This window comes from Thunnus thynnus, chromosome 14, assembly GCF_963924715.1.
Source record: "Thunnus thynnus chromosome 14, fThuThy2.1, whole genome shotgun sequence".
Taxonomy (NCBI): Eukaryota; Metazoa; Chordata; class Actinopteri; order Scombriformes; family Scombridae; genus Thunnus; species Thunnus thynnus.
Genome location: NC_089530.1, coordinates 15975315 through 15988100, shown reverse-complemented (window position 1 = coordinate 15988100; position 12786 = coordinate 15975315). Strand labels below are relative to the sequence as shown.

The 12786-nt window shown below is 38.6% G+C and overlaps 1 protein-coding gene across 2 annotated transcripts; it reads right to left on the bottom strand.

Annotated features, from left to right (window-relative positions):
• Positions 1–2195: 2195 nt before the first annotated feature.
• chst3a (carbohydrate (chondroitin 6) sulfotransferase 3a) lies at positions 2196–10481 on the bottom strand. Of its 2 annotated transcripts, XM_067610205.1 has the most exons (5): positions 10408–10481; positions 10007–10154; positions 7669–7831; positions 6977–7510; positions 2196–5158 (listed from the first exon to the last, which is right to left on the bottom strand). In XM_067610205.1, exons 3-5 carry the CDS (start codon positions 7746–7748, stop codon positions 4462–4464), a joined length of 1311 nt encoding a protein of 436 aa, XP_067466306.1. In that variant the 5' UTR covers positions 7749–7831; positions 10007–10154; positions 10408–10481; the 3' UTR covers positions 2196–4461. The 2 variants fall into 2 exon arrangements, with proteins under 2 accessions (XP_067466306.1, XP_067466305.1); XM_067610204.1 differs by having other exon boundaries at positions 10007–10465.
• Between the last annotated feature and the right edge of the window lie 2305 nt (positions 10482–12786).

Sequence of the window (12786 nt, the reverse complement as noted above, 5' to 3'; positions counted from 1 at the left end):
AAGATTCATTCAAGAAAAGTATTTTAAAAAATGTAGCCAATCACATACATGATTTTTAAGGGTAAGTAAAGAAAGAGTAAAGATTTGTTAAGTAAATAATAACTAGTACTAAACCCATCCAGTAACTGCACATTTTATTGAGACTATCTGGTGCTCAGTTGTTCAAACACCTCATTCTCTTTTTGTCTTATCGACAAAAGCTTTTCCACATGGGCAAGTAGTCAAATAAATAGTTCATTTTGACAAAGATGAAATGATTCCTCTTTGTCAAAGTCTCTAGAGAGAAGACGCTTGAAGCGATTACATTTGGATGTGCGATTGCATGGAGCAGATACATTACATCTATAATTAGTGGAGTAAATAAACACTGAGGACTCAGCCCCAGAGATGACTTTTCTTAAATTTAAGGTAATGAGAGAAGACATCTAAAGGAGATTTAGAAAAAACGGTCACCAAGGAATTCATCAGACTTAAGTGTTTAAGACTTTAAAAAGTCACAATTGTTCTACTTTGGATTTTCTCCACAGTGCCAATTATCTGTGTATATGAGTAGCCTCTTTGTCTAATCTTAGATAGAATTTCTGTGACATTTCAATTAAAGTCAGCTGTTAAAGAAATACATGAATGCAATTCTAGTACACATTTATATATATATCTATAAAAAAATATAGAAAAAGAAATATTTCTTTTTCTGTATTTTTTGCTCTGTGAAATTCTGTATTTGGCATCCATATGTTTCCATTTTACTCAGTGAAATGCATTTTATTTATATAAGTTTACTTAACTAAATTTTATTTTAAATTCACTTTCTTCTGTGACCTTTTCAATCTTTACTCTGTGACTTTCTATTGTATTTGCTAGTTCCTTGAATGACCTCTTTATGGATTTTATTTCTGTTTCTGTGAGCTCATCCAGATTGAATCACTGACACAAAACTCCATTTTTAAAATAGAGAACACAAATTATTAATGCTCAAGTATCAAAAGCAATGATTTAGAGGGGAAACAGGACTGTCAAAGCCTTAATTGGTACCCAAGACAAAACTTCAGAAGAGATAATGGGATTCAGATAAGTCATTTGTAAATCATTTTGTAAATCTAACATACTCTGTTCTTGCATCCACTACACATTTTCACTAAGCAAAATTATGTATGATGAAACCACTTGTGCTGGTAAAACATACAGGGACTAGTGGTGCTGTATGGTAATTAAAAACAACACAGGATGCCTTGAGGAAACTTTAGACTCCACTCAGACGTGGATCATCAGTGACTTATTACCAAGACGTTTCCTCTTTTGCTGGATGGAAACATCGACTGTGTTATTCTGTGCTATGCCATGAAATGATCTGGGGAGAAAAATCAGCTTGACCAACAGCTGTGAACTCTAAAGTGCATTCACTCAGCTGGGGCGTGAAACAGAGAGAAAGAATGCAGACTTGAATGGGCTCCCTGTTTCGGCTTTTTTTTTTTCCCAGTATCTCCCACTCTGCCTTTTGGGGATCCCTAGCAACAGCATGCATTTGAAAATGGAGCTGGACTGAGAGAATGCAACTGAGTAAACAATCCCACATTAATTATCATGAAGTCGTCCTCAGCCTCTGTGCATTTTAAAGCTTAAAATATATTACATTGATAAGAAAGAAGAAATATTTGTTGTGGAATCTATGAAGGAGGAATGCTTGATGTCTGAGTGCTGGTTATCTGCAGAGATGTTTTTCTACTGACGAGCCTTGAAAAGGAAATGCAGAGGTCAAGAAGTAGGAAGAAATGATTAAACTCCTTCTCTAGGAAGAGATCTGTAGACACAGATACGGCACATTGCCAGTGTGGTCAATTTTAAGCTTATAAAAAAGTCAGGTTGGTACATCAAAATTTGAATCTTACAGGCTACCTTTATAAATGAAATATGCACACATACTAACAAACACATTCAGGTCATATCATAATGAGAATACCACAAACAAAGTGGCTGTTTGTGCCAGAAACACTTTCATAACAATTTCCTGTTACAATTCCTCCTCTGGACAGTTGATGGGAATTTTATACCATGGGGAAAAGTGTGTTGAAATACCAGTGTATTTCAACACACTGGATTCTTCAACTGCTGAAAAATCATTATGTTAGACTGAAACAGCATTTACAGGTTGATGGAAATATTAATGGCTCCATAAAGCACCATTTTACAACAAAAGAATCATTTGAATTATAATTTTAATGAGAGAAACTCGAACATTTACATCTGTAAAAAAACAAAAAAAAAAACTTGTGTATGTCCTTACTGAGTTTATGGATGGACAGCGGAGAGTTTCTGTGGACCAGAGCCTGTAGTCAAGTCACATTTAAGTCACAAGAATGAGTGTGTTATACATGCTTATTCACTTGGATGTGAAAATCAAGGATCAATGCAAAGCAGGTAAGACAGCAACAGTCCCATTTGCACACACAGCTTGAATATTCAGTAATTGAGCCAATGCATTGAAAGGACTGGTCTAGGCCATTTAATAATCACTAATAACAGAGCTTTGAAAGCAAAACGTGGCATTTTATTAGTCAGCATTCAAATTACTTGTATTTCGCTTTTTAAGAGTTTGGACTAAAGTTGGAATGTTTTCAAGGATCTGAGACTTGACTTGGACCTGCCCCGAAAAGACTTAAAACAGCTCTGCTATTGATGTTATGATTTTTTCCGCCATGACAGCAAGCCACTGTTCTCTATGAAAGTTGAAACCACCACAGTGGTTACAGTCAAACATACATTTTCATGACAGATGAATAACTACAAAACTGTATTTGTCCCAAATGATTACTGACACATCTGAATTAGCTGAATGTATAAACTGACTACATCCATTGTTTCAGTTGATATCTGAATTAGCTGAATGTATAAACTGACTACATCCATTGTTTCAGTTGCACTTGGTGTTTTACAGTATACATTTTGGCTAAAATACTTGAATAGTAAGTCTCACCAACCTAAGACTTACTAGTTGTAATGTATTCATATTTGTGTTCTCAACACTACGGTAGTATAAGCCCTCTACTATATGTACCTCAAATGCATATCCCTTTCCATGAGCAGCACAGCATTTTCAGCAGCGCCTCAGCCAAGCTGAACACAATGCTGTCATTGAACTAGAGTCACAGTGGATACCTTTATATACCATCAAGAGTGACAGTTAACGCAAAAGCACCTGGGTTTTGCTTAAAGTCATAGGCCACATTAATACAGCACACACACACACACACCTTACATATTACTGTCAGCTAAACCCTCAACACCCAAGAATCTCACAACTAATCATTTTAAAGGGTGAGTATATTGAACTTAGCAGGTCTTAACTTTGAGCTGGGAAGTGATTAATAAAACTACTTGTACAATCGAATTTTGTTCTTGTGTCCATGAACACACGTTGAGATTCAGGGCAGTTTGCTGACAGGAGCTTCGGTTTATTATCAGGGATAATGTTTATGTGAAATGACACCCAAAACAGCCAGTTTAGTTAGAAGTAGAGCAGCACTGAAGGATGCATTGCTAAAGCTATTTCTACTGGATTTTCAACTTTTTACAGATGTACTGTATGTTGAAGACACAAGGTCGGTATCTGAAGCAAAATATAGGCATTAGAAATATAGTGCTTCTATAGCAGAAGAGCCTTATTTCATATAACCTCATGAGTATTATATATCCATCCTTAACAACCTATTTTCTATGGTATACTGTGGTGAATGTGATCATGTGAATTAAATCACACAGGTATTGCTTTAAATGGCATTTGAAGACATTTCACACACCAAACTTTTGGAAATAATATGAATACTCCTCTTTTCAACATTCACTTTACCTGAGTCAAATACGTAAGGCCCTGTCAAAGCATATCAGGTCTAATGTGATCAGTTTTCTAGTCTAGTGAGGATCTATCAAAACACAAAACAGATTGAACTAGGCGTTATTAAGCACTAGCGTCATAAATCATGAGCAGACACACACACAAACAAGACACACATACATCACTTTCACTTTAGTTTATCCCTGAAAATCTAAATATGATCAACTATCAGTAAAATCTTACATAATAATCTCTTACAATTCAGGCTTAACGTCTATGCTTATTTAATTGAAATAAATGAAACACAGAGCATGACATAAAGCTTAAATACCAGGCTTCTCGGTGAACACAAATAAATACTTCTCTTTCTCAAGTGGCTCTTCATTGTTACGATGAGGCACGTCATTGGTGAGTATGGATATCATTTTATAGCCCAAATGTTACTGTCAACAGTAAAAAAAAAAGAAAAAAAAAGAGTGAAATGCATTTTGTGTCTATTATGGCAACTTTTATGACGAGTTTTGGTTTGTGCAATAATGGCTTCTCTCAGCTCCCATCCATCCTGTGCAGTTTTTTTTTTTTTGTTTGTTTTTTTTTTTTGCAGATTCACAGTTACATTTTTGACCACAAGGTTAGTGAAACAGTTTCTCCTCCAACAAGCTGATGGACTTATCAGTCAGTGTATTTTCATCATCCACAAACCTGTAGCCAAACAGCTTCATGGTGGGTCCACACACTCTCTGCACTACCTGAGCCAGTGTAAAGGGAATACTAAATCTCCATTTTTCTGCCTGCTCTGATGAGTTCTTCTGCGTGGAGTAAATCCCGCTAGCTTCCTGTGTGGTCTGAGTGTTCCTCAGAATCCACTCCCTGGCTTGGGGACTAAATGGTATCCCTGTGAACTTGTACATCTCCTCTGCCTTCTGCATGGGATAGCGAGCAATATCCTCATAACGTACCAACATGTAGCGGCTCCTAAGCCAGCGAGGTTGGCTCAGCCCCACTTCTGCAGACATCCTAATGTGGTCACAGTTTCCTTTAAGCCTTTTGACCTCCTCGTCATCCTCAGGCACCTGGCCGTCCTGCGCCCAGGCCTTCCACGTCTGGTACTTTGAAGAGAAAGCCACCATGCGGGATGCTAAGATGGCCCGTGGATCACGGACTAGCTGGATTATTCTCACATCCAGGCGAGGGTCCTCCACCAAAGGCTGCAGCGTGTCCAGCTGGCGCACACGGACAGTCTTAATGGCATGGTGTTGCTTGGAAAGGCAAGATTCAGATGCAAGAGTAAAGTTGAGCGGCCCACAGCGACGAGTCCTGCAATGATACCTGAGACAAGAGAGGTTTAGTTTTTACATGATGAATATCTTTCAATAGAGCTGCAAAGTGGGAGGAGTTATTTCAGACAGCTATGATTCCAGAAGTAAATGTCTTGTTCATTTTTTGCCCAGAAAGTTGAAGGTTCTGTATGTAAGAATTATGAAGCAATTCACATTTATTAGTCGTTTTTTTATTGCGTGAACAGGTTGTAATGGAACTTAAAAAAATGAGACCTTCCCCAACTTTGTCAGTTGCCTATATCATCCTGTGGACTGATTTCTATATGGAGGACCTGGGACAGATTTTCTGCCAAAATCCAACGGATGTGACGTTTTTGTGCGCTCCTGAGTGCCTTGCCTCTCTCCTGCTAACGTCAACAATGAGACAGCTAGCTGTCTCCGTCAACCACAACACGTTTCACAACAACACCACCGCAATGACAAGTCGCCCACTCCTGAGTACACACACAGCTAAAACAACATTATTTCCACAACAAAGGAGCAGAAAACAAGCTCTAGAGCGATAAAGGAACATAACTTACCCCTTTTGTTTTTTCTGATGGTAGTCCAAATGTGGTAATAAACACATATTTCACAACAAACCTGCAGCACATTGCTCCCTGGCCACAGCTCACTGAGCCTACCGGTGTTTAGTAAACACGATTGGTAAAAAAAAAAAAAAAGTTGGCCGTTTGGGTGGTTGAGTAACGCATATTTTGGTGGGTTGTGTGAGTGTCGACATGTACAGCAGGGGGAGGAGGGGCTGACTGACTGGGGGTGAGAGCTGATTTGCAGAAACATGGTGCAAAACACAATGTTAGAGATCTTTTATGCTATTATGCGAAGTGTAAACAAGGGAAAAGACATCATCTCCGCAAGCGAGCACCCAAGCATGAGCAACAGGATGCTGACTGCAGCTAACTTAACGGCCACCGGTGTCACTAATGAGAAGGAATTTCTGATTCCTACATGTATAACCTTTAAAGAAGTTGGAGCACTTCCAACACTTACATGTGTATTAAACTCTCTTGGCTAAATCGTCATTACAAAAGATGAGCAAATGTGTTATATCTGGCTCTTTAAAATAAGGTACTGTGGAGATAAAAGTCAAGTCAGCTACGACATCCAACGGCCATTTTGGAAGAAACATCCAATCACCAAGCTTCAAATTGTGTAGCATTTAGGGCTAACAATTATTTTCATTGCTGATTAACCTGATGATTATTTTCTGGATTATAGGTTAGAAAAGGTTAGAAAATGGCTATTTTTCCTTAAATGTCTTGTTTTGCTAAATATAAAGTTAAACATACAGTACATGAAGCTACACATTACATTTTGCAGAAGTGCATTCAGTGTCATTGTGAGATTAATTCAGCAACTGTGATGCAATGTTTTGTCCACCGTCAACGTCACATTCAGAACATTTTTTTTTCTGAATATGCTACAGTTCTACAACTAGCAACATTGGCTGAGGCTCACCAGTATCCTACGCAGTATGTTGAGCAATTCACCATGAAAAACTGACAGAAAAAGACAGGACTTCTCAGAACTTCTCAGTTGAAATAACTGAAACTGAATGCAATGACATAAAGCTATACTGTAGTATTGTTAAGATATCCAGGAGACTCTGATGTTTTCATGTTCAAGAACATTAACAAGATAATTAAAACAAAACTTTAGAATTTTCAGATTCTAAAGTGATAAAAAAATACTTCTGGAACCAGCAGCTCCTCCCTCTTTCCAACCAAATCACAGTTACATTTTAGTTTCTCTTTTAGAGTCAACATTTTAACCTTGATTAATAAACGTGTATATCTAGGGACTTTACCTCTCAAAAACATCTTTGATCACAGGAGAGCAGACAGGCTCTTCACAGAGCGATAAACTAGACTCTCTGCGGAAAAGGGCCGCGGTGACGTGGTCCTGAGGTGGGGGAGAAATGAACTTCTCAAGAGGAGAGAAATCACACAGAAAAAGCCCCTGGAGTACATCCCGGTAGATTCCTGCCAACACTGTCCCGTTGTTGGCCTCTGCAGCCATGGTCAGCATGCGCTCTACGTGCCACAAAGGCTCAAACAAGTAGAACATGTTCTCTCCGTGCTGGTTGAAAAATTCCCCCACGAATGAGGAACCTGTTCTCGTGGTGGCCAAGAGTAATATGTGCTTACGGCCACCGCTATAGCTGTAGGTGTCTACATCATCTTCTTCAGAGAGATTAGAGTAATTCCCTTTTGTACCAGCCTGTTTAGAGAGCAGCATTTTGAGCACCATCAGGGAGCCATTTTGTGTCGTGTTGCTGTAATCCAGTGGAGTTTGTGGGGTCTGCTGTGGAGTCTGCCTCTGGATCAGCTTATCAGAGACCCTGATGAGATACAGGCTTGATTAAATAAAGTCAATTAATAACAGATGAAGCAGCATAAACACCTAAGATAGATCTTATATTTTACATTTAGCTGACACATACACAAGGAGTGTACAAGCAAAAGATCCAGAGTCTGTAATGAGCAAACTCTTATATACCTTGATAGGATGTTGCTCTCCTTTTCGATGATGACCAGGGCCACAATACAGATGAAGACAATTGCATATTTGGTCTTCATTCTTGAGTCCTGGCTTTGTAATCAGACGTCTAGTCGGTCAGTGTGTCAGTCATAGCTTGTTATACTGAGGCTGGAGATTCATTCTGAAATAAAAAATGTACTTCTATAAGCCAGTATGCAAACTAGATGTTATTCCTGGTTTTCAATGACACTTAAATGACACTAAACACCACCCGTCAGAGTTAAAATCATAATCCTGGTGCACACTGTGTTTTGCATCTTGAGACCACTTTCATGAGTATAGAGATGAATAACAGTGGATGCCAAAGACATCATGCTGAAGACATAAATCATAACAAAAATAGTGAGAGATAAATTATCACGTTTGTTCTGACAGATTAAACTAAACTCATACAGTGTTTGTGATACATCAACATGTGGTCACAGTTTAATTGAACTGAAAACCTCAAGAATGTTTAGCAGCTTGTACAACAGCTTTTAAAAATCTGTCTCACTTCTTAGAACCACATAAAAGGACAGCGTAGCTTTTTAGTGGGATTAGAGTCGAGAATAGAGAAGACGATGAGATGGGAGAGAGGGAGAGTTTATGTAAACAGGGGGATGTTTTTTAGTGCCAGCAAACACTGTGGAACATTTGGTGCTGAGTCAGGGGACATTGCAAATTTAGATTCCAGTACTGCATGATTTCAATAGCTGTATTCTGTAGCTGAATTGCTCCTTCTGACATCCATCAGGTACAGTCATCATTCCTGGGATTCAAAAAGTGTTCCCACGTTGTAAACTCATTTTTGAGTCACAAGCCTTGACACGCAGACAGTTGGGTGATCTTTGATGCTAATGTTCAGGAAGCAGATCATTGTTTATCAGCAAAAAACAAGTCACGGCTTGGTTTGAACATCAAATCTTGCATCAGCTGTAGTGGTGTCCTTACCATCCTTTGAGAGTATTGCATCACCCTACTTTGTTAAAAGGGAAATTCAGGCATACACACAGAAATGTTGAAACAACCTTGTTTGGAGGACAACTCCCATGTATGTACTCATACCAGCTGACCAAAGGAGAATGTGTTCCTCAAATTCTTATCACATTGCTCTTCTGTGAAACAAATGAGCTATTTTGACCATGAATTTCATTTGAAATGATTTAATATAACAAATTTCTTAATTCTGAATTTGTTTTCTCAGTTTTTTCACATTACTGAAAAAGAATTGCCGACTATACACCCCCCTCCTGCCATTTGGACCTGTCAAGAGAGTGAATAATTTCTGCAAAGCATATCATTAAGGGAAAACCACAGTTTTCAAGCCGTTGTAGAGTGACTGTGTGCTCTGTAAGTAAATATCACCCAATTATCTGAGCTTAATACGCCATAGCCGTCAAACTGTCAGGCTGAAGCACTTGAGCTGAGCACTTTTACATATTCAAGAGTCACTGGAGCGTTTGGCAAATCTGACTATCTGCTCAAGCAGAAACACACATCACTCTGTTTATCATCTCACTACAAATTACATTAATGGCTGCCTTCAAAGCCTTCAAGCGCTTGCATCTCATGGAGACACTGAAAGCTAAATTCCCACTGAAGGCTTTGCTGTTCATCCAGAGGTGTTTGTGTAAACAACTAACCGTTATGGGCAAATACTGGAAACCATTATAATGTGTGTAGGTGCTGTTTATCATTTTCATGGGATTTGAGTTTATATGTCATACTATTTGCCATTTAGAAATGAAGGAAACTAACCCTCTCTCTCTCTCTCTCAATGTGTGTGTGTGTGTGTGTGTGTGTGTGTGGTGTCCATTTAATCCTATAGCAGGCATTTAGGGGGAGGGGGTATTGAATAGGAGCATTTCCAACATCAACGAACCAGAATGAACAAAGACTAATGAATACTTCTGCATACTATTAATCTCTGGTGAGCATGACGCTTTCACAGATTCAAAATTAAATGTAGAAAGATGGTTATATGAGCAACTCACATCTTAGAATAGAAAGAATTATTGATTATAGTGGACTACAAGGCAATCACAGCCTCCATATTCGCATAATCATCATTTATACCTGCATCCTATGAGGAGACACGTACACATCACACGTGTATGCTTTGACAGAAGTGGGAACCGTGTTTATCTGTATCGATATGTATCATTATGCACCATTTACAACGTTTTACGCGCAGAGCAGCAGGATGTTTATGCTCCAGCGGCGGTGCGCCGGTGGCTCTAAAGGTTGTTTGTATCGTTTTGAGTCACCCCGTCAGTAAATTAGAAATGAGGATGTTGAGGTAGCGGATAGTACAAACCTTTAAGCTGGCCTCTCTCTGCAAGCGAGCAAAACATCCCCGATCTTGTGAGAAACAGTGTCTTCCCATCGTAGCATCTTGCTGCATTGTCTCGGACAAGGACACACTGCTTCATTGTATCCTCTCCTTGGACGCGGGCTCCTCCGCTCTGCCAGATGAATGGGAGGCAGCGAGAAACATCGACGTTTAAAGAGAGCAAAGCGGACGCCAAGCGAGAAATAACGTTTGTTTCCTGAAATATTGCTTAAATTATGAGTCAACAATTAATTAACGCAGCGGCACAAAAGTTGTCGCAGAATTTCCAGCTGGATACCCGATAGATATAGAAGCTTTAAATGTGACTGAAGTTTGGTTCTGTGGTAAATTTTCATCGCTTCAAAACTTTCTTAAACTTTTCTCACGTGTTGGAGCGCACCGCACGAGCTGAGCACTTTGAGGCCCGCTCTCACTGCGTGGGACATCCTGTGTAGACGAGGTCACGTGATCCCAAAACACCCTGCAATTATGTATAAGACGACCCCCCCACCCCCGTTTGAGGAAGTGCCTACAGAATTTAGAGGCGATGCCACTTTGTATACTGCATCTTTTTTTAAGAAACAAGCGTTCAATTGCATGTTGTGATTTTGTGTCAATTTCAGTTGCAACCCTGTTAATTAAGGAAGCACATCAAGTCATATCATTGCCTCGGATATCCGAAGAAGATATCTTCATTTTCTATATTTGTAATAAATGTCTTTAACGAGCCCATCCGAACATGTTAGACGACATATACAAATGCTCCTATTTGAATGATAATTTGTGTCTGAAATAGTTTTTCTACAAAAAAAATCTACATCTACTCCTCCTCCCTCATTAAAAAAAAACAGAGACCATGAATTTGCAAATATTGTTCATTTCAAAAGTTAAAACTTATGGATGCGAGATGTCTCCTACTTTAGTGAAAATTAAATTTTCAGTCTATGTGCACTGGAGGCTTCAAGTTTTCACATCATGCTTGCCCAAGTTTCATACTGGATCACGACTGGCTCCTTGCGATGTCACAGATTGTTTGTAGATACACTGCGCACCTTTAACTCAGACCCAGTCTCAACTTCTCCTCCTCTATGTACCTGATCATGACTTGGAAATTGGTCCTGACAGCAACCCTGTTACCTTTGTAAGATATGTTATTGATTGAGAATTGATCATCCATAGGCAGAGCAACAATGTATGTGTCACAATGTATCTTGAGCTTTGACACATTTTCATCCCAGGAAGATGAAACTGAACAGATGGGACTGTGAATCCAGTCTTCTCCTTGTGGGTCATATGTTTCAGTACTATAACAGGCCTGCACTACATGAACATTTTAATGAAATGGTTAATCACTGCTATGGTTGGATTATGTTGGGGTGGGGCTAAAACCTGGTAGAGGGGATTAATAACATCTACTGCAGGTCAAGCAGCTGCCCTTTTTTATCAGCCTCCTGTCACCTCCCACAATATTAGAAGTTGAAGGACAGTTATGAGCTGCTTCACATTCACATCAGCTCCAAGGTTTCCAAAATGTGCACTTTGTTTCTGCATCACTCCTGTGTTACTAAATAACGAAATACCTGGAAGGTCTTTATCATGTACACATTGTGGTCCTAATAAACCTGTTTCACAGGAGATAATTTCAGTAGGAAATGCACTGTGACACTGTGGTCTGTGTGCAATCAGTGTTGTTGGACAGCAAGTGTAATGATAATCACTGCTACACTGATCTACAATTCTAGATAAATAAATGTATATCCCAACATTCTGCACTCATGTAAATGCACTGTTAAAAAAATAATCAATTGCAGTGATTGTTTCACGTTTATTTTCCACCACCGGTTTTTCACCACTTGGGGGCAGCAGTGTAAAAGAATAAAGAGCTGCAGCAGAGAATCAGAGAGCAGCTGTCAGCATCAGAGCTCAGGCTTAGTTTTAGCACCAGTGGCCAATATGATGCACGCACCCAGGTGTACATTTCAGATTCACCTAAAAGAAATATGTAAATTGCTTTTTTCCCTAATTGTTAATAGATATTTGAATGTAAATGAGATTTTTGACTATACGAAGTGGATTCTGTTAGATAAGTGCCTTTTCAATATTGAAATTTGGGTTTGTTTTTAAAGGGTAGTTCAACAGAAATATTAGACATATGTTTTGGAGGTATTACATCAGTAATTAGGTTCAACCATGAGCCAGTTTTTTTTTTCAGGATTTTTCATTGGGGTGCAGGCCTACATGTTTTGTTTATTTCTTTTAATTCATTTAAGAATAGAATTGATTTATAACACAGTTTAGGATTTTATCTGAGTTCAGATTTCATGTTTCCCATTAGTAAGTGAGGGCTAACAGCTTATTTTAATACTCATTTATTGAGTATTAAAGTGTGTTTACTGAGACAAAAGTTTATTGACTTAATTGAAATAAAAAATACTCATTTGTGAATATATGGTCTTCATCTGTTTGTGTTTGTGATGAGCAAATTTGTAATAGTCCAGCAGGCTAAAGTTGTGGAATTAAAAAGAGTTAGAATTCACACATAAAAATGAATTTCTGATAGATTAATTAGATTTAATTCAGCAGCATTCACTGTTCAAACAGCACAGTGAGACCATGGTTTTAATGCCTCTCCTGGTGCGGGGACAGATGGAATAAGGTTATATTCATTGGGATTTATTTTGGTTTACAAAAGATTACATATAAGTTTTGATGTAAATTATGAAAGTCAAAAGTTCAGTTTTCATCAGGGGGCCAAATATTTTTGC

Excerpts from the sequence above, each read along its gene's own strand:
- chst3a (XM_067610205.1), bottom strand. The coding sequence starts at position 7,748 with ATGAAGACCAAATATGCAATTGTCTTCATCTGTATTGTGGCCCTGGTC. Across the intron at positions 7,511-7,668 it reads GAGAGCAACATCCTATCAAG|GGTCTCTGATAAGCTGATCC; the intron begins GTATATAAGAGT and ends GTATCTCATCAG. Across the intron at positions 5,159-6,976 it reads ATCAAAGATGTTTTTGAGAG|GTATCATTGCAGGACTCGTC; the intron begins GTAAAGTCCCTA and ends CTCTTGTCTCAG.